The sequence below is a fragment of the Anomalospiza imberbis genome, chromosome 2, assembly GCF_031753505.1.
Source record: "Anomalospiza imberbis isolate Cuckoo-Finch-1a 21T00152 chromosome 2, ASM3175350v1, whole genome shotgun sequence".
Lineage (NCBI taxonomy): Eukaryota > Metazoa > Chordata > Aves > Passeriformes > Viduidae > Anomalospiza > Anomalospiza imberbis.
The window spans coordinates 75,013,265-75,039,183 of NC_089682.1; the positions used below are offsets into that span (position 1 = coordinate 75,013,265).

The window sequence follows — 25,919 nt, forward strand, 5'->3', positions numbered from 1 at the left end:
ATCTTCTCACCAGGGCTCTGGTGAAAAAACATGGTTTGTGATGAAAAGGAAGTCTTAGTAAATGTAGCATTAAAACTAGATTATATTAGTAAAAGTTGGATGTCTGTGCGTCTTGATGACCATCAAAAAGACAAAAATGTTGTTTCTGACAAATGTAGCCTATTTCTGGAACAGCTGATGTCCAGGAAGACATTTAGTATAACTGGGAGGAGGAAGCAGTGGAATGAGAGATGAGAAGTAAGGTTGTTCAGGGAGCTATGGATGGGGCAGACCCCAGTGGCAGTTAGTCCTGAATGGGCATACAACCACACTGCTTTTGTCTAAAAAGTGTCTTTCTGGTAAGACTTGGTTGGCAGTCAGTTTTGCTTTGTATTAACAGAGAAACACTGACAGATGAGGTGTCCTTACCTTCCCTCTTTAGTCTAGATTTATTTGTCTGATGCACACAGTTCATTATGTTTATGCTGATTGCAACCAACAGTTAATTAAATAAGTTCAATGAGATAGTCATGTCCCAGGAGATACCAGTAAGTGACACAAAGAGATTGAAATGAGAGTTGAGATGGCTTTCTTGACCTCGCTTTTATAAACCTTTCACTGGATAAAGCTGGATATTTGCTTCTCTTATCAAACTACTTTTAGGTAGTTGTAAATGTTTGCTTTGGGTACAGAAAGATACTACATGTTTCTGCCAAGAAACATGCCATTTCCATGAAACATGACACTTCCATGCCATTTCCCACTGGAAGGATTTTGATCACTGAATTCTTTGATCTCACTTTCTTTGGCAACAGGTGTGTGATGAAGTGCAAGTACCTTTACTAACAGAAAGTCAGCATGAAGCTTTGAGGTAGGACTGGAAAATGCTTTCTATGGTGATGGGAATTCACTTCGATTATCCCTCTTCCTTACAGGAAGACACTTCTCTGCAGTTATATTCAAAGGAGCACAGGTGTAGAATGGAGAATTCCTAAAGCCTCCTTATTCACTTCTCTTAGCAATTCCTTCCTGCATAACTATTGAATGCAAAATGTTGCAATTTAGTGTAAGATGGAATGGGAGCCAAATTGCTGCCCTTGGAAATTTATCTGTTAAGTATGAGAGGTAAAGAACGTAAGGCAGTATCTCTTGACTGCTTTTTCTTCGTGCCATGCTTCCCAGGGGAAGGCTCCATGGAGGATAGAGGTGCTGTGCCACAGTTGGAATGTTGGCTGGAGCCCCGTGAAACCCAATGCGCGGTTTCGACAGAGGAGTCACAACTGTTGGCAGGTTCTGGTGACCATGGCAGACCTCAGCGGGAGTTATTCTAAGAACACAACATATGATCAGATTACTGAGGGACACTTTTCATGGCTCTAAAAAATGAACCATCTGACGGTTTATGACAGCTCTGCCTGTTTCAGCCAAGTGAGGAGTGCTGGTCTTTGCTGACCCTGCAGCCAGGGTTGTCAAACAAAGAAGGTGCCTTCCAGAGCCTGCGAGCTTTCAAACTTCCAGCCACATAACACCTGCTTATATCTAACTACTGATAAGAAACACAAAAGACATTTAGGACTTGCTTCTCTTGTAGTTTTGATTAATGGTAATTTAATACTGCCTTGCTGCAGTTTACTGGGCTTGGCAATTCACATAGTTCTATATTTAGTAATCCCTGTGATGAATGTCTTTGTAGAGTGATCTGTTTTGGTTTTTTTTTTTTTTGGCTTTTTTTTCTCTTTTTTTTTTTTTTTTCTTTTTTTGTGCTACCAGTATCTTTATTAGCTTAATATAACTGTCACTTTTCTGTTTTAACCTGACTGTGAGGACACACTTCTGGAATACGAAGACTGTATGAGAGAGATTAGCAAGTGGGAAATTAATTCTGAAACTGGAAATTTTGATGATCCACAATTAGATGCGCAATGTGTAGAGTTTCTTTCTAGAGAATTTCTGTACTGGCATCTAATATCTGCAATTTGTACCACAATTTCCTCTCCCACTAGTCTTTTTTGGTGAAATACATGGCCTGAGAGAACTTTGCAATTTTTGCTGCTACTGTTGTCAAAGGCAAACAGTTAAATCCACACTTATGGAAATACCTCCCAGTTTCCCAGGCTTGACTACAATTTATTGTCTCTCCTCCCTGCTTCCTACTCTGTTTCCCTTCTTTTGTTCTCTGTAACACTCAGTCCCTCTTAATTCCTTTGATGAGGTGCTGGGTGACGCAGGAGATTGGCATCACTGTGTAAAGGTCTCTTTCTGCCAGTTCCTGCTTTTTTTTTTGTTTTTGTTTTGTTTTGTTTGTTTTGTTTGTTTTGTTTTGTTTTGTTTTGTTTCCCCTCTGGTGCTCCTTGTTTCTAGCTGCTTCTCATCTCTGCATGGGTTTTCAATGGGCTGCGGTCCTTTCAGACCTGTCTCTTCTCTGGCGTAGCTGCTGCAGTTGCCTCAAAGTGTTTTTCTGTCATGGAGCAACTTCTTCCAAGATGACTTTTCCAGCCACATCCCCAGGAATGTCCCCTACCACATGTCACCTTTTCTCAATATTCATCTTTTAACATATCTTGTATTTCTCCTGTGCATTCTCATGTCTCCTTTTGTGGTTCCTGTTCCTATGGCTCTTGCCCTTACCAAAATACATTCGAGCAAAGGTATCTTGTGCTCCTCTGGTTGAGGATTTGATGGATTGATTGTTATTTTCATCCAGTTTGGTAATGGCTGGAATTGACTGTAACTGGCACAGAGCTGTTCATGGCATCCTCTCATACTGATTACCCCTGCAGCCCCTTACTGCTACAGCAGAATAATGTTCTGTCAGACTGTTCAGCCTCTGTAATTTCTTTACTTAATTTGGCACACTTTACATATGAATTTGCTCCATAAAATTTATTGTATCTGGTTGAGAAGCCGTTGAAATTAGTTTTGCAAGGTTGATCCATAACTGAGCCAGTGTCTGGAGAGTTCCCATGTGTTCAAAGTTTCAGTATAGCCTGGTACGTGTCCTTTAGAAATTTGCCTGAAATTCTCCACATCCACTTCTTCTCAAGGCTAGTTTTTCCTCTCTTTTCCATTAACTCATTCACCTTGCCTCTCAATGAATGAGTCCTCTTGTTGAAACAAAATTTTCCCTTCTTCTTTCTTTTTAAATAATAGGGTTTGAGTGCCTTGTTTTGTTCAGCACATTTCCAATTTCTGATGTGTGTCAAACAGTCCTTCTGAAATTTCTTATGTCGGCATCTGTCTGAGAAGAATCACTTCAGTTGTTTCTTACCTTTCAGTTTGGATCCATGTCTAAACAGATGGAGGCTTTGAGAAGCCATAAATGTTATTGTTGGCACTAGAGGAAGGTGGTGTGGATATGTGTTGCTATAATTGGTCTCGGCTTTGTGGAAATGGTTTACATGGGTTGTAAGAGCAGCCAGGTGGAAGGTGGCAGAGCAGCATCTGCTCCCACCAAACTCTCCTGGGCATGTCACTATGCTCAAGCTGAAACTGTGGGAACTGAAGAGGTCAGTGCTTATATGGCAGGGCATTGTGTTTCCGACACAGACACAGCTCCTAATTTGTGTTTACAGGAGCTGGAGCTGATTTCTCAGCTACAGACCTGTTTCTTCTCCCATGGGAATAAGGGGAGCTGCTACAATGACACCATTAGGGAAAGATTAAGATCTGTGTATGTAAAACACTTTCCCATTCCTGTGTGTGCATTGGTTGTGTTTCATGAACCTGGCCTCACTGCAGTCATGGACATTTGCATTGTTCTGTTTCAGATACAGATGGAATTAAGGGCTTTGCCGGTCCTTCCCTAAAGGGTTGAGTGGTCAATTTCAGCAGTCTTTCCTTGCATACACTTTATTTCAGGGTTGAGTGAAATAAGAGTTTAAAATAAAAACAAGTTACTGCTTTTTCATGGAATTTTTAACTACTGGAATAGTTAATACTGATAGTTTAATACTGATTTCACTGCTTGCCTTTTGATGTCTGTGATGTCCCAAGTTTTTTGCCCACAAACTTTCCACAGACAGCACTGGGGTTTTATAATTTTCTTAAAAATAAACTTCACAAGAACTGTGGCTTTGTTTCCCAGTTCATTCCTACTTCATTCTGCAAACACTTGCAGCCATATCAAGATGTCTCACAGCCTTGCAGCTCCTAATCCCAACTTTTTATTGCAGTACTATCTTGATACTACTGTAGTCACCACAAATGTATTATTTTGCAGAGCCCACTCTTTCTGTCATGTTTTCTGCTTTGAACCAGCCTAGAGTTCAGATATGTAACTGCTGCCTTTCTGTTTCTGCTCCTAATTCCTCCATCTCCAGAAAGACAATAAAATCTGTGTGACTGCTTAGATGTGATACGTTGGGAGCCAGTGTAATAAAGCTGGATAGTCTGCCTGAAGGAGCCTGAAGGCACTTGTAATTCACTGTATCATATCACAGTGGTAAATTCTGTGTAGCTGTTTCCATGTGCTTCCCCATTGTTGTTTATTTTCTTGGACTTAGTTACACAGAATGACAGGCTCCTCTTCAGATTGCGTAGTCTGGCCCTGCTGCTCAAGCAGTATCCAGTAGGTTGTTACTATCCTCCACGGATGGAGACTACAGCCTCTCTGGGTAGCCTGTGCCAATGTTTAATCACCCTTAGAGTAAAAAAGGTTGGGAAGGTTGGGTTTTTCTTTTTTTTATTATTTTTTAAAATTGTTTTTAGACACAATTTCACGTGTTAATTTGTGTCAGTTGTTTCTCGTTCTATCACTGGGCACTCTTGAGAGGAGGGTAGCTCCCTTTTTTCCTTCATTGCCTCCCATCAGGTATTTATTTTATTATTATTGATTAAAAACTGCTCCTGAGTCCTCTCCAGACTGAACAGGCCCAGTTCTCTCAGCCTCTCTTCATAGGACAGATGCTGCAATCTCTTAATATTTTTTGCTGACTTCTTGCTGGATTTGCTCCAGTGTGTTCACACCTTTCTCATGCTGAGGAGGCCAGACCTGGACTCAGTACTCCACATGTTGCCTCAGCTGTGCTGAGTGGAGATGAAGGATCACTCCTCTTGACCTGTTGGCAACTGGGATTTGCCATAAGGGTGCATCGCTGCCTCACTGTCAGCTCATTGTCAACTGGGACCCCATCCATCCGTTCAGCCAGTTTTCACCAAGCCCCTTGCCCAATTATCTAGCCCAAACTTTGTCAGTTTGTCTATGAGGATGTTATAGGAGACTGCTCCTAAAACTCAGACTTCTACCATGTGCACTTATAAGTTATTTTCTAAGAAAGGAGCGTGACAGAATCATCTGCTGCTGATCTCTGTGGATACACAATGGAATTATCTATCTTTTTCGCTGGGGTCATTGCTTTCTAAACTTGGATTTGCATTATTTCTCTGTTCCAGGCCGAAATGAGTTGATTGCCCGCTATATTAAGCTGAGAACAGGGAAAACACGCACAAGGAAACAGGTAAGTGTACAGTTTTCCCTGGAAGGATTAGCTTCTTTGGACCTCTAGAGATTACGAGGGCTAATGAGAACAAATTTCTTGCTGTTTGCTTGTTGGTAGTTTCTGACTTTGCTGGAAGGAGGTTGTTGTGCTGAGCTGGTTAATAAGAATGGCAGGAAGAGTCAGCTCAGGCATTTTACAGGAGGTTTATAATGCTCATATCTGCCAATCACATAGTGACAATTTTTTTGTACTGTTAAGTAGCGTGATTTTATTTGCTTGGCCTACTAATGAGTGTTCCAGTGGTTCTCTGCATGAAGATTTCTTGTTCAGCCCAAGCAGCAATGATGATTTTGAAAATACGTGGTGCATGAGATGAAAAAGGGAATTTCATTTGGGAATGAATATCCAGGCTATGCTGGACAAAGCACTGAGCAGCCTAGACCTTAGATGGCCCATCTTTACAGGCCCTCTACCCTATTTCATGGCACTGGAGTTATGTTCAGAAAAGTAGCTCCTTGTTACCCCCAAGCCCTCCTACCCCCAACCCTAAATAACTGCCTAATTCTACAAGAGGCTACCAAGTATTCCTCTGGAATGAACATGGAATTTTGTCTTTCAATGCAGGTATCTAGTCACATCCAGGTCCTGGCAAGGCGGAAAGCTAGAGAGATCCAAGCCAAGCTCAAGGTATGATGGATATCCCTTAGCATATCACACAAGCTCTCCCAAGTCAGCTATTCCCTCTTTGAATAGCCTTAAAAAAGCCTGAGATTAGTCACTGAACTGTAGTAAGCTGGGGAGGAAAAGGTTCTTCCAGGAAATGTTGTGCATTCATTATTGTTGAAGCTCTGTGACGTCTGGAGCAATTCTATTTAAAGAATAAAGAAACAATAACTTTTTAAATTTCATGTGTCTTATTTCTACTTCCGGTTTATGCTGTTGTCATTCAAATCTGAAAGGCCCTTAGGGTTAGGAGTGTGCAGAGAGTGTTTACCTGAGCAGGAATTGTTTATGGTTACAAATGCTGACCAGTAAGCAGTTGCTGGTGTTGTGGTGGCCTTGGGAAAAGGTGGCCTTACAGTTATTAGAGCACCAGCTCCACCTCTCCTAGAGGTGATGTGGAATTGTCCACTGAGAGGAAGCAATAAAGCCACCTGGCATCTTCTCAGGTAAAATGGTGCCAACTGAATAGACTTTGCTCTTTGATTAATTCAGACCTGATTTGAAGAGGCCAGAGCTAACGAGAGAGAAAATGGTTGAATACTTGCTTGAGAAGAGCTGTGTTTTCCTTTCTGTAGGTAAAGCTCCAAGATCATCCTAATGAACCTCTTGACATTTATTTCTACTCAGATTTGATGTGGGGAAATGGTTTATATGCTCAGACTGAATTGCCAGAAATGTTGAGAAGGTCAAGTTTGTATGTGACAATTGCAGAAGAGGGTGTCTGTCCCCTGTTAAAATGTGAGCTATCCAGAAAGGGCTTGCTGAGCAGGATGTGAGGTCTGAGCCTTGTTATGTTTCACTGAGACAGCCAGAGAAGGAAAGTGAATGCTGACCTTTCTGTTTGGTATGGTCATAAGTAATCTGGAAGGAAGAGAGTTTGCTTTCCTGGTTTTCCATGCTCCAGGTGACAATAACCGTGACAGCCCAGCCCTGACTGCTGAGGCTTGGCTGTTAGCATGTGCTTCCCCTTGGCTGCCTGGGCAGCTCCTCGCTGGGCACCAGGGCAAATGGACTGTCCTGTGTGTGAGCTGTTGGCACTCAGCTGCCCAGTGCTGACGTGCGTGCAGCTCTATTGCAAGTGGTGATTGCCTCTAAGCCATGACAGCACTCCCCACATCCCAGCCCCATTTTAGTAAGCTGTGCTGTGTCTTTTATTAGCCTGTTGTGTTTCCAGCTGCTCTGATAAAGAGAAGGAGGCACAAATTACAACTGTCTAATTCAGTGCACCCAGGTAGGGCTGCCTAAGCTTGAAACCTGTGGTGCTGTTAAGTGGTCAATTCAGGTGGAGGCCTGCTGGAGAGGCAAGTTAGAACGAGCAGGAAACAACAACTGCCCAGGGTGTTAAAAGCCTCACTGCTGCTTACATCTGTAACTTTGATTCTGTTCCTTGTGTGTCACAGCTCTGGGGTTGGGCATGATTGAAAAGCCAGTCAGCCGAGCCTGCTTCCACTTAGCTCAGAGGAGCTGGTTGGTTTTGTTCTCAGGGAACGAAGGTGTCTTGGGGAGCTCCTTGGAGCCATTGGCTGCTGTCTTGCTACACCACCCGGGCCATGCTGTGAGCTCTGCCCAGCTGCCTGCAGAGAACCCTTCCCCAGGACCAGGCTGTTCCTTTCTGCCTGCAGCGGCAGATCGGGAGCACTGATTCAACTCATTTACTTCTTTGCTTTCGCTGGCCATTTCCATAGAGCAAGGAAATGAAATCACAGAAACTGCTGCCCTTCCTCCGGGGTCCTGCTGGCAGCTGTGTGCTCTCGTATCACTGCTCATTTTCCATAGCAAGTGCACGTTTTTGTGTTTATATCCCAGTGATCAGAGCAGCTACACATGACTTTTCAGAGTAGTGACTGCAATAATTCCACCTCCACACAAACTGGAGTGTCTTTTTTAAATGTCCACTGTGTCTGTAAAAGATACAGCTGGGAAATAGGGTAAAACTTGAAGAAAACTCTGTTCCCAAAAGTCAGTAGTTTTTCCATGCCCTGAGTGGCTAGTAGATATCATCTGCACTAAGGAAAAGAGTGGGAAATCATGGTGATATGATGGTATTATCATCATCATCATTATGTGTTTTAAGAATAATAAAGGAAAATACAAACATTGCGAATGTTTGGTCAAAGTTTTTATCGCTCCTTTTTTCCTTTTTTTTTCTTAATTTTTCTTTTTATACTGGAAAACACTTGAAATTAGTATAGAACTGAAACAGAAAGATGTCTTTTTTAAAAACATGCTCTTTCCAGCGGTCTGTCAAGCATTTAAACAAAACAAAAACACAGCACAGGTTAATAGGTAAAATACCTTTCTTCCCTAATTATTTTACATTTTCTTTTGACTTTTAATACCTCCACAAGTAAATGCATCTTCCCCATAAACTGAGGTAGACAAATACAATTTTTCCAGTGAGAAAATAAGGGAAGGAAAAAAATCCTTTTCTCCAATGGCACATGGGAAATAGTCCTTATATATATATATTAAGAAAAAAACAGAAAATAATAATTTCCCTTAAAAATGTAAGTAATCCTTCAATTATTCGCTAAGGCATAATTTAAACTGGATTTTGAAAACGTTTCCCATAGCTTTGGAGACTATTAGGAACCTTCTCAGCATTTAAAATGTTTCCCTTCCATTCACTGGAATGGTACTAATGGGAGTCACAGATGCTCTAAAAAAGAAGAGGTGTAAGTTTTGCCCATTTCTACTGATCATTCCACTTGAACAGTAACATTTATTATTGAGATTTTTGAAGATGCCTCCTCTACTTTTTTTTTTTTTTTTTGTTAGTCACATTAGGGTATTTGGGCTTTGAACTTTAGAGAACATTAGATAAGTTGGAGGGGTTAGAAAGAATGGAGGCCCAAGGGTGAGAACTTAACTGCAGTTCAGTGAATGCAAGTGGGAAGTGAGAATTCCTGAAGAAGACAGCGAGGGCTGTTGTACCTCTTTCAGCAGTTTCTTCAAGCTATGAATTAATCTGTGAGTTTTCTGTGGTAATTATAATGACACAGATAAATGTGGAATGTTTGAAAGATTAATTGTAGGGGATGTAGGAGGAAAGGCAGAATATAAGTGCTTCTGTTTGCCTGTTTATTCCTTGAAAGAAGAAATGAAGAATGCTGTTTGTTTTATATATACTTCAGACTGTACCGTCATTGCCTGTAAGAATGTGTGTAAAATCTACAGTCCTGTTAAAATACAAAGAGGAACGTTCCTGCATATGTGCCCTGGAGTTTATGAAGGTTTCAAATTTCCCTGAAGATGGGGATAAGATGATAAACTCTACCTAAGACTAATGCAGTCCCAAACTGAGGTAGTCGTTTCTGCAGTGATGATGACGTGACGATCTCTTTTTGTGACCTTTTCCTCAGTGGTTTTGTTGTTTTTTTTTTTTTTTTTTTTTTTGAATCAAGAATCTTTCCCATTGAATATTTTTACCAACTATTAAAACACAAGTCAGCTAGGGCTATACTTTCCACAACAAAGCTTTTCAGACACAAAGGATAAATGTTTAGCAGTCTTTAAACCAGCATTTCAGAAAGCATGACTGTTCCCATCTGAAGCTATAGTAATGAGTCATAGCCTTACAGCTTTAAAGAGTTCTTAGGACAGTTATTGGTGAGTTTGCTGCCCAGAATTTCAGAGATGCTTATTTCTGACAGAGAAGCTGATGAGAATTCTGGTTATAGACCATTAGAGCTGGCAACGAGTTTATCATTATAATAATCCTGTTTTTCTGTTCTTGCTCATAGGATCAGGCAGCAAAAGATAAAGCCATGCAGAGTATGGCTACAATGTCATCTGCCCAGATTATCTCTGCAACTGCCTTCCATAGTAAAATGGGCTTGCCTGGTCTCCCACGACCAGCCTACCCTGCTGTTTCTGGGGTGAGTCTATCAGTGTCTTGGTGGAGTTTTGAGAAGACACTTGACTATTTGAAAGGATGTTGGGACCTACTGAGGAAAATCCTGAGAACCGAGACAGAATGGGCCAAAAGGCATTGTCTCTGTAGAATAAATCTGTCATGTGGCTTCAACAGTTTTGTCCAATTCTTTCCTCACACTGATGTAAAATAATAGAGTTTTACTATGTATATTTTTTTTAATGATACAAGGGAGAGAACACTCAGTTCCTTTGGATTTTCGTATCACTTTCTTAGTCCAGCATCTTTTTGGAATAAATCTGTTTTGGCCATCTTGACCCTTTTTGAAGTCTGTATTTCCCAATCTTATTCTCAGCACTTTGATCAGATGGCCCTTACATAAAATCCTTAGTAGAGAAGGGTCTATCAGCATCCCTGTACCTATGAGTTGGGCTTAGTGAGCATTTGCTGAGTATTGATTTCTGCCAAAATAACTCCCGTGGAACTTTCCTGGGGAAAACAGTCCTTCCAAGAGAGTGAGCATCACAAAAGCTTTGGAGACAGAGCACAAGGTGCATGCATAATTTTTAACATTAAAGATCACTTTCGGGTCAGTTTTTTGTGTATCATTACTAGTAGTCTGTAGAATGAAAAAAAAAAAGACCAGTCAGCATCTCCACAAGAATGAAACCAGGAATGTAAAAAGAAGAGAGAACTCATTCACATCTTTAAAAGTCTGTGAGCTTGCAGTTTGTTTCCTCAGAAAAGAGCATGCCTTTCTTTTCATCTCTGTCCTAAGAGTGGTGACTTCTGCCTATGTGTTGTTCTCTTGCAGTTTTGGCAAGGACCATTGCCAGGCCAAGCTGGATCTTCCCAGGAGTAAGTATTCCTTCATGTGAGCATCCAAAGCAGGTGCTTCTGCTGCTTTTTCTGCTGCCTGAGGAACACCATTAGCTATTACAAGATCTATGAAATGCTAAAGCCTTACTTTTTCTTACAGTAGTGTTAAAATGGAGCTGAGCTCTCCTGAAAGCTGTGTTTACTTGTGGGTGTTGAATGTGTCTGAATTTGGGCCTGAAAGTCTGACAGGCATCCAGCCCAGACCTATATCCACTTGCATAGATATAAAACTACTTGTAGTTGAAAGGAAAGGATAAATAAATGGGCACCAGTGTATTAAGAGGCTGATAGGGATCTCAGAAAAACAAATCTGGAGGGAGGGCCTGCTGAACACCTGTAGGGAAATCTTAATCTCTCCAGTCCTGGCCCCTTACTGCTTTCTGAGTCTTTGCCCATGGCCTTTCTCTTGCCCACACAAAAAGATAATTTTCAAAAGACACTCATGCCACTTTCTCCCTGTGGAGCAAACAGTCAGTGAAGAATATTTTTTGTTTGGTTGGGTTTTTATTAACCACCTCTCTTTGCGTGCTTCTGCAGCGTGAAACCTTTTTCTCAACAACCTTATGCTGTACAGCCTCCGCTTCCAATACCAGGTAGGTAAGGAAATGTACTTCCTTCCTTTGAAATTGTATTCCAACCTCAAAAACAGCCAGCACTCTTAAAAATCTTGAAAGTGAATTGAAAAAAACAAAACCTATTGAAGCATTTCAAAGAGCCAAAACCAATTTTTATATGATTTCATCTTATTACCTGTTCTCATCCTTTTATTTAGAGATCTGAAACATGTAAATTTTGTCTTCTTCCTGTTTTATATTGGTTGTGTTGGGGTTTTTTTCCTCTTGGCTGAGCAGAGAATAAAAGTTTACATATCTTTACTGGTCTTCCACCATGCTTCATGCTCTAGAACACTGTTCTTTGTCATAACATGATTGTGTTCCTAATTTCTCATTAAGTGGAATAATAAATGTCTTTTCCTTCTCACCTTCCCCATTTTGAGAGATTAATGGTGACACCTCATTCTGATACTAAACAGTTTATTTCAGTGCTCATTTAGGGCTCTGTCTAAGTCCTCTTAAAATTGCTGATCATGTTTTCTCTGGTATCAAACCCAGGTAGTTTGTCTTTTATATCATGACCTGGGCAGTGCTGTCTTAGCAGAGGGTGACTGGCAAGCCATTTAGAGGACATTGTGAATTATATTTTTGCATGATGAATGAAACCATAAGAAAATTATGAGTCAGCTTTGACAGTAGGTGTTCTACTGGAAAGCCATTGCCATTTTTTTCTGAGTTATTGTTATGTAAATCCTGTGTGCTTAGGGTTTGAATCTCCTACTGGCCTCTCACCTTCCCCGTCAGCACCAGCTTGGCAAGGACGAAGGGTTGCTAGCTCCAAACTTTGGATGTTAGAGTTCTCTGCATTCTTGGAACAACAACAAGACCAAGACACAGTAAGAAACACACCTTGCCTCCATCCCTCATTAATTTTGCATCTTTGGACAGCTCCTGTTCATCATGGATGTGTTATACTACTCTATGTGTATGGAAATACTTGCTTCATTGCTCTTCAGAGAATAGAAAGCGTCTTTGGGAAACACCAGATGTCCTCCTCTTAGAGGATAAGTAGTGATAGAACCAGGTCTGTGCAATGTGCTTCTGGCTTCCCTGTCCACGGTCATGGGCATTCAAACACCAGAGCCCAAGTCACTGAGGTCATAAGTCCCTGCCGGGCTATTCTGGCTGTCCTGTCCAGCCTTCTAAGATAGACTCCAATACAGAACCCAAAATCAGAAGTTGTTAGGATCACATAAAGCCATGTATTTCTCTGGTGTGCTTAAAATTGGAGAACTTAAAATTGGTGGTAACTGTGATGAGTTTGCATCAATGTGTTTCCATGGTGCCACCTATGAAATGGAAGTAGTAAGATTTGCCTCTCTCACTAAACCTTTTGATTCTCCATCTTGAGATGTGCTCTGGTGATAGGCTGAGATAGGAAAGTCCAGAAAATATAGTATTATTTGCCTGGGATTTATCTGCTATGGGATTTCAGGCTCTTCATAGGACAGGAGCATCAATGTTTGACTGAGTGACCTGTCTCAGGTTATTTCAGACTATATGGCAGCAGCATGAGGCAATGATTTAGGAGTGAATATAGGAAGAAAAAATCCAACAATGGTGTTTCAGAGAAGGAAGAAGCATGCATGTACTGATAGGAAGGAAATAACAGCATGAGCTCATATTAGCAGAGATATTTCTATTGATTTCTTCTGCTCTTTTAGAAAATGTTATCAAATCTTCATTGACTGCCAGTTGTCTTCTGTGAAGGGCAATTGAGTTCAGTATGTACTCAATGGTACTAACTATTTTCTAATTCCATACTTTTCCTCTTTTTGCAGTATAACAAACACCTGTTTGTGCACATTGGGCAGTCAAGCCCCAGCTACAATGACCCCTACCTCGAGGCAGTGGATATCCGGCAGATCTATGACAAGTTCCCTGAGAAGAAAGGGGGCCTGAAGGAGCTCTTTGAAAGGGGGCCAGCTAATGCCTTCTTCCTTGTCAAATTCTGGGTGAGAGAAGGGCCCTCTGCAGGGTACCTGTTTGCTATGAAGTTTCTTGCTTTAAAAGCTGTGACCTCCATGGCTGTTAGAGAAGTGCTGCCTCCCAGTAATTTTTTCCCCATGTAGGCAACTTAATACAGCCACAACTGTCACTTTTCTTGATGCCACAAGATCTTTCCTTGACCCCACAAGGCACACTTTCTGGCCTGCAGCAAGATGTATCTTTCACATTGTCCATCTGTAGAGTTGTTCTTGACTACTGTCTGCAGACTTGCTAATGGTGTCTTGGACCCTCTAGAATTTTTATTAATGTATAAGTAAAGAATTCAGAGGAAATTATTCTCTGCATACTCTTATGCATTCACTTCTCTCAGTGTTGTGTAACTCCTCAGCCAGAAGCAATACTTTTCCATCTCTTCTCCTGTCTCTGTAGCTGCATTTTGTGTTATCCAAGTTCTAATAATTTACAGATGCATGCTGACTGTTGGCAGAGCAAAAGATAAGAGAAAAATATAATGAAATTGGATTATGCTGATAATATATTACTGAAATGACTTCTGGTAAATTGGTAGAAATCAGCCTGGCAAAAGCTTACTCACTCAATTTGGATTTTTGTGATTTAACTGAAATTTGTAAAAACTGTGCCATTGTGCTTCAAGGTACAAACAAAATAGCTTTGGTGATTGATATTATCATAAGAATTATGAAATTAAAAATAATAGTAGCTCAGGGCAGTTGTACAGTAGATGGCTGAGGGAATGTGTAATGGGATTTGGAGCCTTTCACCTTGAGTTTACCACATCATTCAACCGCAAGTCAGAGTGAGATGATGAAAAATGAGCTTTTATATTTCATTCCCTTCATACAAAGTGGCGCTAGAAAGCCTCCTGACTGGTGCTTTCAGAAGGAAGAGTTAAGTACCTTGAGATGCAACTTCCCAGCTGTCCCAAGCCTAGCCTTTCCAGAAACGAGTTGGAGAATGTTGGCGGGAGTCTTCTTCTCAAGTGCCTGTGCCTAGAGTTTTGGCTGCTGATGATTTCTGGGGACACATAATTTTATTACCTGCAGTCTCTGTGCTACTGAGCTGGGGCCTTCATCGGATTAGCTCCTGGCAAAGTACAACAAAGCCTGCCTGGGGTGCTCAAAACAAAAGGTGGAAGATCAGCTCTGTTCTGGCTGGGAGACAAAACGGCACCTTGCTGAGAAGCTTATCCTTTGACAGGGCACCCTTTGAAAGGTATTGATTGCCTTTTGTGCTTTGGAAGTTTCAAGAACCAAAAGGAACATCTTAGAGGGAGATGTTACATAGAGAGAATGAAACACTTTGTACTCCTTGACTTGAAGAGAGAGGGAAACTATAAAATTGTGATCTGATGCGACTGTGATTTTATTTATCAAAATTGACAGTGTGCTTTTCTGCTTTTGTGGTTCAGGGTGGGGATTGTGATAACTTGGTTTTTAATATCAGAAGTATAAATGTGGCCTATGCACCATGTCAGACCAACGTTTATCAGCATTTTGAAAGATTTAGATGGTGGCATGTCATCAAGTTGGGTTTTTCTTTTCCCACATGAGGTGTCTGGTGTTCAGAGGGTATCAGCTCACTGGAATTTGGCTTAATTAAAGAGATGTGGCATAGGATTCAAAACAACTTTACTCCAATGTGTGCACAACGTTGTGGGGCTTTGCAACTCTATACTTATGAGGACAGAAATATTTCTGGGCTCAGCTTAATATTTTGACTGATACTTTTTCTGGTACCCTTGCATCATTGAATCCCATCTGGAGTTAACATCAGGTTTTATTGGTGGAAACATTACAGCTTGTCACTTAGAAATAGGCAAAGTTTACAAGTCAGGTCATTAGTTAAATGGAAGCTTCGAAGACTTTTAAGTAGTGAATAAATAAACACTTTTCACAAATAAGGCAATATGATTAAAAATTAAAAAGGAAGAAAACTAGATTTCAGCAGAATTTTTTATATCACTCTGCATTTTCATACTTTTGTAGCAGTATGTGCTAGGGTGCTTTTACATTTTGCTGCCTGATAGCTCTGGACAAGTATACAAATATACTGTTGATGTCCAAAGATGTACTGGATAAAACAATTACTACACCATTGAATTTATAGCATCATTTTAGGATAAAATGGTGAGTAGAATTAAATACTTGAAGGCATGCTTTGAGACATGAAGATATGATTGATTTTTCAGCGGTTCTGAGTTGAAGTTGTGGTTGCAGGTGACAAAGATTTAAAAAAAACCAAGGAATGAATAACTTGGGGTTGTATATCTGCAATTTTCGGCTTGAAGAATCTGAGGCATGAACCTGCCATTGCTATAGTAACCATTGAATATACCAGGTGAATTGTTGTGTACCAGAGGCCTAATTCTAAACACCAGGGTTGAGATTTCCTGACCTCAGTGGTAGCACTGAGGATCTAGTGTGACTGAGAAAGAGATGTTCATGTTTGTTCAAAGGTGCTTTAAATGATCTATACAATAGCTCAAAGTTAATGAGTTTGAAACATAAGGAATGTTGCAGTGTTTGCAATTCTTCCTCGATTTTGGCATTGGGAATTTGGTACAATGAACTGATTTTTGGACTTGGGTTGGCAAGATGTGTATGACATCTGTGTGACATTTCTCTGTGCTCCAAGCACATTCTAGCACACGACAATGAATGTGAGACATCAGCCTCCCAACACATGGGCAGTGGCAGCCCTGCTCTTTTCCAGGCTAATATTATCTCTGCCACCTGTTCCTTGCTTCTCCCCGTGAACTCCTCCTTTATGGATCGTTATTAATAGTTTGGGGAAGAGGTGTTCTCAGGGCTTTGCAGATTAGTAGAAATGGTGCACTTGCATCTTGGAGCTTTCAGAAGTTGATAGATTCTCCATGGAAGACGGAAGAAAAATGACAAATCAGGAATTCAGGACAGGTAGTACTTTGCACAAAGGAACCATCTGAAGAGACATGAATCAGGGGAATTTCTTGGGAGTCCTGTTCTGCCTGTGAAGAATGTATGTAGTAATTTCTTCTTGGTGATAGGCAGTCAAATCACTAAGCGTCTTCTTTCAGCTAAATGGAATATACTTTTGTGGGAAAGTGTTGAAGGGGTGGGAAACTGCTGTCCTGCACTTGCCTTCTCTCCTGTCATAAGCAAATCCAGTCAAAACATCAGCAGAGCAAATTGCCCTCACCACCCTGCCTTGCCCACTGGATGCTTTCAATCATGAAACTGCCTGGAGAGCAAGGAATGGCAATTTGGTCTGAACGCCCCTTTTGTTCTTGTTATTCCTTAGGCAGCAAACAAGACAGCAGCTAGAAACAGAGAATTTTATGATTTTTACTCACATTAATTTCACCTGCCATCACCAGCACCGCCTCCAGTTACTGCCTTATGTAAAGGGACTCTGGCAGTGGCACTTCTTCCACCAAAGTTGTCCCCCACAGTGTTCAACAGTGTAGAGATTATTAGCAGCAAAAGGCAGATTGAAAGATTGAATTGCTGAGGAAATTTCAAATAATCTTTTCCAGAGATGGAGGGGAGAGAGGAGCATATTAACTTGTAGAGGGCTACTATGCTCTTCCCAGAACAAATCCCTTGTCTTCCATCTAGAAATCTTGTAGGTAATTAAACATTTTGCTTGCTTCTCTGGAAAGGAGGAAATGGCAGATGTTTTCCCCCAAGCAGGCAGATTCACTCTTGCATGCAGTATATGAATATCTGGGATGTGCTATATCACAGATATCTCAGTGACTGTAGTTTCAGCATGTTTGGAAATCATCGGGCAAGCTATGGATAAGTGTGTCATCTGTGCAGAGCTTGCACAGCAAGTTGAACACATCATATTTCTTCTATGGCAGAGTGTGCTCAGGTTTTTGCATCTGGAACTTCTGGGACAGAAAGCAAGAGCCCTGACCATACTACTTTATCATTTGGTGGCTCATAACTCAGATTTAGCTTGTAATATGCCTCGTTTATTTGATCTTCTACCTTTGCCTGTAAAAGAGACTGAGAACAGCTGTTTGAATGCTGGACACCATCCAACAGCCTGAATGCTGCTGCTGCTGCTGCTGCCCCCGCAGTCCCATCCTGTTCTAGCAGTGGCAAGTAGGAGCCTGGAGGGTCAGGCAGCTCAGCCCCCTCAGTGAGACTTTCCTAAATCCTGCCTATGTCTCCTTTCACGGCCTAGGCTGGGGTATAAAATGTATTTAAGATTCATCTCATTTGTTGTTGGACATACTAGGGCATTTGCCAGAGAGGAGTTGAGGCACCTGGATTCTAGTCACATCCAGTTACGTATTAAAAATTTCTATGCATTCCCAGACTATAAAGTGAAGATTAGCTCTCCTGCTTGATGGAGTTCTGGGTAGATGAATTTCCTTTGAATCATAGTCACTATTATTCCCTTGCATCTTTTCAGGGTGGAATGTACTGGACACAGTAGGTCAGACCTGTCTATGCTCACCTCGAGTGCTCACTCCAGGACTGGATGTGCTTTGACACAAGGTTTTCTTTAGAGAAGCAATGTAGTACTGGTGGTCTAGGTGTTGTGAGGAGCTCATAGGAATCTAGGCATGAAGGCCATAGTGTTTTTAGATATTAAGCTAAATGCAGTAGCTCTTTTGGTCATTATGGTCTTGTCCTCATGCAATCCTGAGAAGTTTAACTGCATCCTTTCATGAATTACCCCAGTGTCCAGTTGATATTTAGAAGTTAATTTGGCTATGGCAGATTACAGTGTTCTTCCTCAATTTTCTGTCTTGTCTCCCTTCAGAAGGTAATCATCTCCACAGCAGGGAAAGCTAAGAGATTGGAGTTTCACTCTTCAGTTTTTTCTTGGTCTTGTATTCATGTACAGCATTGCTATTTTCAGTTCACATGTACAAACCAGGTTGCAAATAGTTCAAGAGCAGATATGTGTGTGCTAAATAATCTCTGGTACGGGGGGCAGTGCCTGCCTTAAGAAGGTGGGAACCAGCAGCTGTAAATAAGTGAAAAAGCTGTAACTCTAAGGCCAGCAGTGTCTGGGGTGCTGCAGCTGCATTCTCCGGCAAACGTGAACTGAAGCTCTCAGCAAACTGCTACTGTCATTCCCTGGAGTTGCTGAAGTTCCCTGTATGTATGTTGATGAGATCTGCAAAGGTGACAGGAGGTGGGTACACAGCTCCTGGTGACTGATCACTCCATCTCTGACTGTCCTAGTCCATAATATGGGACAAGCTTTAGAATAAAATGTGCAGTGTAAATGTGAGGGAGTTCCAACATGATCCCACTGCTCCACTGCAACAGGGCTTCCAGGTACCTGGTTGTACATAATGTCAGTGAATGGGACAACTCCTTAATTCAAACAGTATTACCACAGTTTTGCCATTAATATTGATCAATTTGATGTTAATTGGCTGTGAAATTCTAGTCTGGCCTTCTGATGGGAGGCTTGTCAAACTGCGGATGCACCTCGAGTGGCTTCTTAGGGCTAGTGAAGCTTTTCTCATGAAGTGGAACTAGCACCTTTCTGTTTTGCCTTGTATTGAGTGTATTTATGCTTTAATTTTACCAGTGAGTCTTTTGGAGAATATAACCTTAACTTTATTAGTGAGACCCTGAAAATGTTTATCTGGTTCTGCAATGAGAGCCTCTGCTGTGTTTATGTAGCGGTGGCCTGACCAAGCCTCTGTAGCCTTGACCCTTTGTTCTTTTTGACTCAGTGGGAGAATTTCTTTGGAAGAGCAGAATCAAGACCATACATTGTGTTTATCAGTCCCAAGGGAAATAGCAGAAAAATATTGTGAAGGACTCCTAGTCTAGTTCCTCTCTGGACAAGGGAAGAAGTTAATCTTTATTTAGAAAGTTGGAGTGTGGGTGAAATAAACAATACAGTTGATTGCATTGACATGGAAGTGAGTATTACAGTATTAAAGTACAGTATTACAGTAACTTAGTAAAAACCTAAACCAGAATGGAGTAATACTGCTATTTTCTAATACAGGTACATTTGTGGTACAAAGAAAGTAGCTGCATAACTACAGTAATTTATACCGAGGTCTTCAGCATGGCCATAAGAATAAGCTGTCCTGCCTTCTGCTATCCCTGTTGCCGTGCATCCTCCCAACACATTCTTTGTTTGAACACACACAGGTGTTTCTGAATCAGGCCAGGGAACTGATCCCACTGGGAACTAACTGAGCAATTCCTCAGTGACCCTTGTAATACAGCTACAGAGATGTGTGTCAGTACAGCAGGAAGGGGGGAGCACAAAGTACTATGGAAGACTGAGACTGCTCTCTCTCGGGGTCAGGACCAGCCTGGCATCATCAAACTACAACTCTGAGGTGCAGTTCCTCAAGAGTCTCAAGCCAACCCAAGTATGTGTTACTACGAAAATAGGCAATCTCTGTGTCCTCATCTTTTGTGGTGCCACAAAGGCAGCAGCAAGCTCACGTGTCTACAGAAGGGAAGAAAACTTGACTGTCACTTTCTAGACTGACCTAAACCTTTTGTGAAGTTGCTCCTTAAGACAACTAAGCTAACAGTATTTATTATCTCCTGGCACTTAAGAGACAGGTATTTTGCATGGCAAAGAAAAAGGGGCGTTCATTATTGTGGTGGTCCAGTTCTACCACATTGCTTGTCCTTAGTGCTGCTCTAGATCTCAAATAAAAAACTCTTAACTGACATTGGTTAGGAAAACCCTGCTAGAATGGCATTCCTCCACTTTAGTAGGAACACATTTTCTTCAGTTTCCTCTTCCCTTAGCTCAGCTGGAAGAATAAAAAGCTCTGGAGCAGCCTATGGGAACCGATCCTTGCTTTTACGCTGATGTGAATTAGCACATGGGATTGTGGAGCACAGAGAAGCTCTGCCCTTTCAGTTTTGAAGGGAAGGGAGCTGAGCTGGCCATTCCCACACACCCGTAGTGTTTCTAGAGCTTAAGGGAACAGCCACTTGTTTCATAATTGCGGTTGGAATGACCCCTGGTGGAAGCTTCAGACAGCCAGGATTTTTAGGAGTTCTGTCCAAACAGCAGACTGGTTGGTCAGCCTTAGGCACCCACATTTGAAAACTGTGGCTGCTACTGGAGATGGGTTTGAATTCAGGTGTAACTGGGCTAGATCCATCAGTAGCCTACATTCCTTATGTTGCGTGCTGTCTATTTACATTTGTAGTACCTGAACCTGATATGTGTGTGTACTCACACATTACTTTTCCCTGCTGTCTCTTTTCGCTTACCTATGTTGTTAGGGTGGAAAAACTTTATTACTGTTGCTTCACCGTTATTTTCCTTCCTTGGTGAGTCAGCCTAGTCTAGGCTGTCTGTTGCACTGCTCTGTCTCTGCAGTCTGCTCTCCACATGCTTTGTGAGTACCTCCAAACTGTGTCATGTTTTTCATGTTAGGAGGATATTCCACCAGATTTCCTCAATGTGTATGCAAATCCACACCATTTTCTGAAGTGGAAATAGGATTTTATTCAATACTCTTCAGATTTCTCCCACTTGCTCAATGCACATTGGTCTGCTTAAGGAGCTGGGGACACTCCCAATACTTTACTATCCTGGCTATGCAAGGTAATGGTGAGAAAAGGCCAAAACCATCTATTGATAACCAGTTGAATTTTTTTTTTGTTCTTTTTCTTGGCAGGCTGATTTGAATACCAATATTGAAGATGAATCCAGATCTTTCTATGGTGTTTCCAGCCAGTATGAGAGCCCAGAAAACATGGTCATTACCTGTTCCACCAAAGTGTGTTCCTTTGGAAAGCAGGTGGTAGAGAAAGTAGAGGTAAGGAGTGGACATCTGGGTGCAAGGTTCCCTCATGCTGCCGTTTTGTCACTTCAAGTATTTGCATCCTGCCTTTGTATCTCAAGGCAAAACATATCTCATGCTTCTTGTCAGGGAGATGGATGCCATAGATATAAGATCACTCAGCCTTCAAAATGCTTGTCTTAGGATTTCACTGAAGATCTGCTACTGTTTGCTACTTTTCCCTTAAATCTCAGTTTCTGAGGAGATGTAAATACTTACAACTCTTAGCTCTGCCGATTCTCTGGGGTTTTTTGGGAAGCAAAGGAAAGCTAGGGAACACAGATGTGTTTTGTAGTCCAGAAATGTAAAAACATATAGGCAACATCTCACTCTCACCAGTGTTCTTAAACAGATCATTTATAGACTATAGCTATTAATTTGACTGTAATAATTTCCAGACTATAGTCTTACAGTTTTATTAGACTTAGAGCTTATACACTTACAGCTTGAGCAACTGCAAATAACTGGGTTATGCATAGAACTGGCATTGAAGAAATTATTTTTGATTCCACATTCAGTTGATAAGAGAGCTGCTATGGCATGCCTCAGGCTGCCCTGTTTCTCAAGGAACCTTAGGATGCAGAAGCACCTATGTGCAGAGCACCAGTTGTTCTCATATCAGTAGCCAGTTCAAGGTGCATCCTTCCCCAAAACCCATCTCCAGGCACATGATAGGCGTGCCTGAAGTTGGGTTAAGTATTTGAGAAGGGATAGAAGGGCTAAAGGAAGGTGTTACGGTGCACATGAAAGAAGACCAAGCTTCTGGGGTGAAAAAAGGTTACAGGTATTTAAGGGTCTGATGTGAAATCATAGAATATAGCCTCAGTTTCTCCTCAAAGGTAGATAAAATATACAGGAGCTAAGGTGTGAATGTGAGCAAAAAAATCTCTCTGTCTATCATTGGCCAGACTCTTTCCTAAGTGGGAGGCATAAATTCTATGTTCTGTCACGCAGAAGGCTTTAATCTTTTCTAGAAGGTACCAGAAGGCTTTAGTCTTTTTTAACTATAAAGCATCCTGAGCATAGTATTACTATCATTACTTCCTGGTCTTGCTAAAACAGTAGTTATTAACTTTTTCAGTTTCTTCACACCTAGTATTTTTCCAGTAGAGATGCAGACTATAGTGTAGGTGTCAATTGGTCTGTTCCTCTTAGTTACCTTTCACAGTGCTTTGAGGGTTTGCTGCTCAGAAGCTGGAACCCACCATTCTAAAGAAAACAAGAAATCAAGCCAAAGAAATTGGAGGACTCAAGGGGACTGACCTTGGTGCAAAGTACTATGGTCACTGTTCATAAAATTATTTAAAAGTGCCACCATAATTTTTCTGTTCTGAGTCCCTTTTTGTGATGGTGTCACTGGTGTGCCAGCGTAGCCCCACATGCCCCTTTTGTGTTTTGCCTTGCAGACAGAGTATGCACGCTATGAAAATGGACACTATTCCTACCGCATCCACCGCTCCCCTCTCTGCGAATACATGATCAACTTCATCCATAAACTCAAGCACCTTCCCGAGAAGTACATGATGAACAGTGTGCTGGAGAACTTCACTATCTTACAGGTAGGAATTTCAGCTGTTTTCATTGCAACTTGGCAACATGTAAGCACCATACAGAAGTTCACTGTTGAGAGCCAAAGCAGATTTCCTTTTATAGCTCAGCATCTAATTGAACTTTCTGTCTTTCATGTGTATTGCACTTCAAGACCATTTATGGAGCTCTAGAGATAGTAACTCATGCAGAGGAGCAGCAAAAGGATTTGAGAGACCTGGGTAAGAGAGAAATAAAAAGAAAAAGGAAGAGCTCATGAGGCAGAGAGACAAAGGAAGGGGAATGATTAAAAAGTCAGTGAAGGAAATGCTCATGCCACTATTTCACAAATATTGAGGTCCTTTCTGTGCCCCTGGCCCTTTTTACAAGGTAAAAAGCACACAATGGCACTGTTGAGTGGCTATAAAATTTTTCTGTGGGAAGAGTTCTTCACTGACCATATTAGGGAAGAAAGAAAGTAGTTTCCTCAGGACCATCTGGGACCTGTACAGAGACATGCAAAGGAAGGGGGATGTTGTGGGGAAGCTCTGTGACACGTTCTGAATCACTGCAGCCTCTAGATAGGTCAGGATTACAAGGCTACAGCAATTAGAGTTCCATAAATGTTGAGGCAACATCTTTCCAGGCTCAGACGCAGCCTAAATTTGGGAAGAGGGCAGACAGCTTAAAAGGTGGATTTTTCTAATGGACTGAATTCTGTGTTCACCTCTCTAAGAGGCATCACAGATCTTTGCCCAGAGAATGTGAGGCTGGGTAAGTAGAAGAGATGCTGGTGGCTGTACGAAAGACTGGAAATCAAAGTGGCTTTCATGGCATTCTCTGAAGATCTTGAATAACTGCAGGCAACTCATTTCACTGCTCTGTGGCTCAGACACATCAGCTATAAAACACAAGGTTAATAATACACATCACATGGCATTAAGTTTACTCTTTCATGCTTGTATTAAGATCTTAAACATCTGGAAGAAATGAGGAGTGTAAATGCTGAGAGTTCTTTTAGATGAGAAAAAGCATGAGAGGGGCAGAGACAGAGAGATGAAGACCTGTGTGCTGTAATCCATACTGGGGAACATTGTAGCTGCCGTTTGCATGTTTCATTCCTCAGTCAGGAAATTCCTCATTTCCTATAAATTCTAAGAAAGGCTGTCACATGGTTATACTTCCTCAGGGGCTTTATGTTTTGATTAATCTCATGTCCTTCCCTTATCTTCTGGCACTGATGGCATGTCCCATGTGGGTGCTGGTACACACTACCTTTGCAGTGCTGTGCAAGATGAAAGTGCTGCTCCCTGAGCAGCAGCCTGAGCATCTCCCACTCCCCACCGTGGAGCTGAAAAATGCATAATGTAAGGCATGTTGGTAGTCCTCTATTCCCACTACCACTTTTGAGGCAAGTCTAATTATATTTTTTTCTAAACCCTTCTATGAGCTTAGATACCCCATATCCCACAAGCATAATTTATCTTGCTTTGCACATTTCTCTGGATCTAGAACTCCCAAGATTTCAGAAAACCCATTTTTCAGAAAAGAGCCCAGTGCCTTAGCACACCTGGATGTGTATTAACTCACCACATCTTGCAGAAGAAAGGACTTCAACTGCAAATCCAATCATGAAGTAAGAAAAGAAAACAGAATAGATCAAAATCAGACTGCTAAACTTAATAAGAAAGTTTGAAAACAGCTATTTTTTCCCCATTTTCAAAAGAACAATTGGGCTTTGGTACAGTTCAAGCCTCCAGCTGGAATGGTTTTCTTCTGCAGTTGAGTTTGTGCTGCTGCTGATAAAAATCTGTCTCCTCCAGCAGGAGAGAACTTTAGCTATGGCACAAACTCAGGTGACAAGAATGTGCAAAGTTGTGCAGTGACAGAGAGAGGGAAGCTGAGCTAGGAGTTCTGAGAGCAATATTTCTCTTGTCTCTGCCACCTAGTGCATGCTGCAGAATCTAGGACAACACTGCTCCTTCACCATGCTGCTGTCATGTTGTAGAGATGCTAAAGGGTCCTGAGGGGCCATAGGAAAAAAATGGGGAAAAAGGAGCTTCTGTACGAATGCATGAGTGTAGCAGCCATCCTTCTCCCAACATCTGCGGTGTATGGAATGGGAGGTGTAATGGAGTCAAATCTGTAAGTCTCCTGTAAAAGCAGTTATACTCTTTAATCCTCATGTTCTGTGTCTACCACTGACAAGCAAGAGCAGAAGAAGGAAAACAACTGTCTGTAGTTGTGATATATCAATATATGTGTGAACAGGGGTGTGTGCCACAGGAGGGGGCCCCTCTATACCCAACAAACAGAGCTAAAAAAGAGCTTTTTTGGTGAAATACTTCCCTCTGCAACACCAGGGGTGGGAAGTAGAGAACCTGCTTCCTCTGATGTGATCGCTGCTTGGTCACAGTGGACTTTTCCTCACAGTGAACTTTTCATCATCTCCCTGTCTCTTCACTGCACTGTAGTTCTGAGGATGCAAAAGTGCTTTGGTTTGTGGGCCAAACTGTGTATCGGTCCTGCATTTTCTCTGTTCTTTGTCTATTACTGACTTTCTGCTTTATGTTAAATGTGTTGGAATACGTAAGCAGAGAAATAGCAGTTGCCATTTCAGCTTCTTCTCCTTTTTTGTCTAGGTTGTGACAAACAGGGACACACAGGAGACCTTGCTGTGCATAGCATATGTTTTTGAAGTATCAACTAGTGACCACGGTGCCCAACATCACATCTACCGGCTGGTGAAGGACTAGAGACTCTCTGCCCTGAGTTGTCCATAGAATGCATGTCTAAGAAAAAAGTCTGTGCTTGAACAACCCCTGCCCCTCCCCAAACCAAACTGAAAAATAAACTGCAGATATTGTGTATTTTCAGAAAAGTACCTCTGAGCTGATTTGTGATTGATAGAGTGAAGTTTCCATCTCCAGGTTTGTGCAAATGGGAAAAAGAGTTGGAGTCAAGGAAACAGGCAAATGACTGCTTTAGGGTCTCACCACAATCAGCGTCCTGTGAAAAGCATTTCCCACGGTGCACACCCAGGGTGTGATCACACACATAAAGGGAATGTATGCACCTGAGCATACAGCTGGGGCAGTGACAATGGCAGCATCTTCCACAACTCTGAT

At 41.6% G+C, this 25,919-nt stretch overlaps 1 protein-coding gene across 3 annotated transcripts in view; it reads left to right on the top strand.

Moving 5' to 3' along the window:
- TEAD4 (TEA domain transcription factor 4) overlaps nt 1-25,675 on the top strand; it is a 51,189-nt gene extending 25,514 nt beyond the window's left edge. For 2 of the 3 annotated variants that reach the window (XM_068181803.1, XM_068181801.1), the window contains 10 exons: nt 5,371-5,435; nt 6,042-6,104; nt 9,884-10,018; nt 10,829-10,872; nt 11,431-11,486; nt 12,213-12,343; nt 13,289-13,462; nt 21,100-21,240; nt 22,671-22,823; nt 25,434-25,675. In XM_068181803.1, coding sequence (XP_068037904.1) covers nt 5,371-5,435; nt 6,042-6,104; nt 9,884-10,018; nt 10,829-10,872; nt 11,431-11,486; nt 12,213-12,343; nt 13,289-13,462; nt 21,100-21,240; nt 22,671-22,823; nt 25,434-25,547 — 1,076 coding nt within the window. In that variant the 3' untranslated portion in view covers nt 25,548-25,675. Of the gene's footprint in view, nt 1-5,370; nt 5,436-6,041; nt 6,105-9,883; nt 10,019-10,828; nt 10,873-11,430; nt 11,487-12,212; nt 12,344-13,288; nt 13,463-21,099; nt 21,241-21,782; nt 21,900-22,670; nt 22,824-25,433 lie in introns of all 3 variants that reach the window. The other variant, XM_068181802.1, reaches the window with a different exon arrangement.
- Nucleotides 25,676-25,919: the final 244 nt, after the last annotated feature.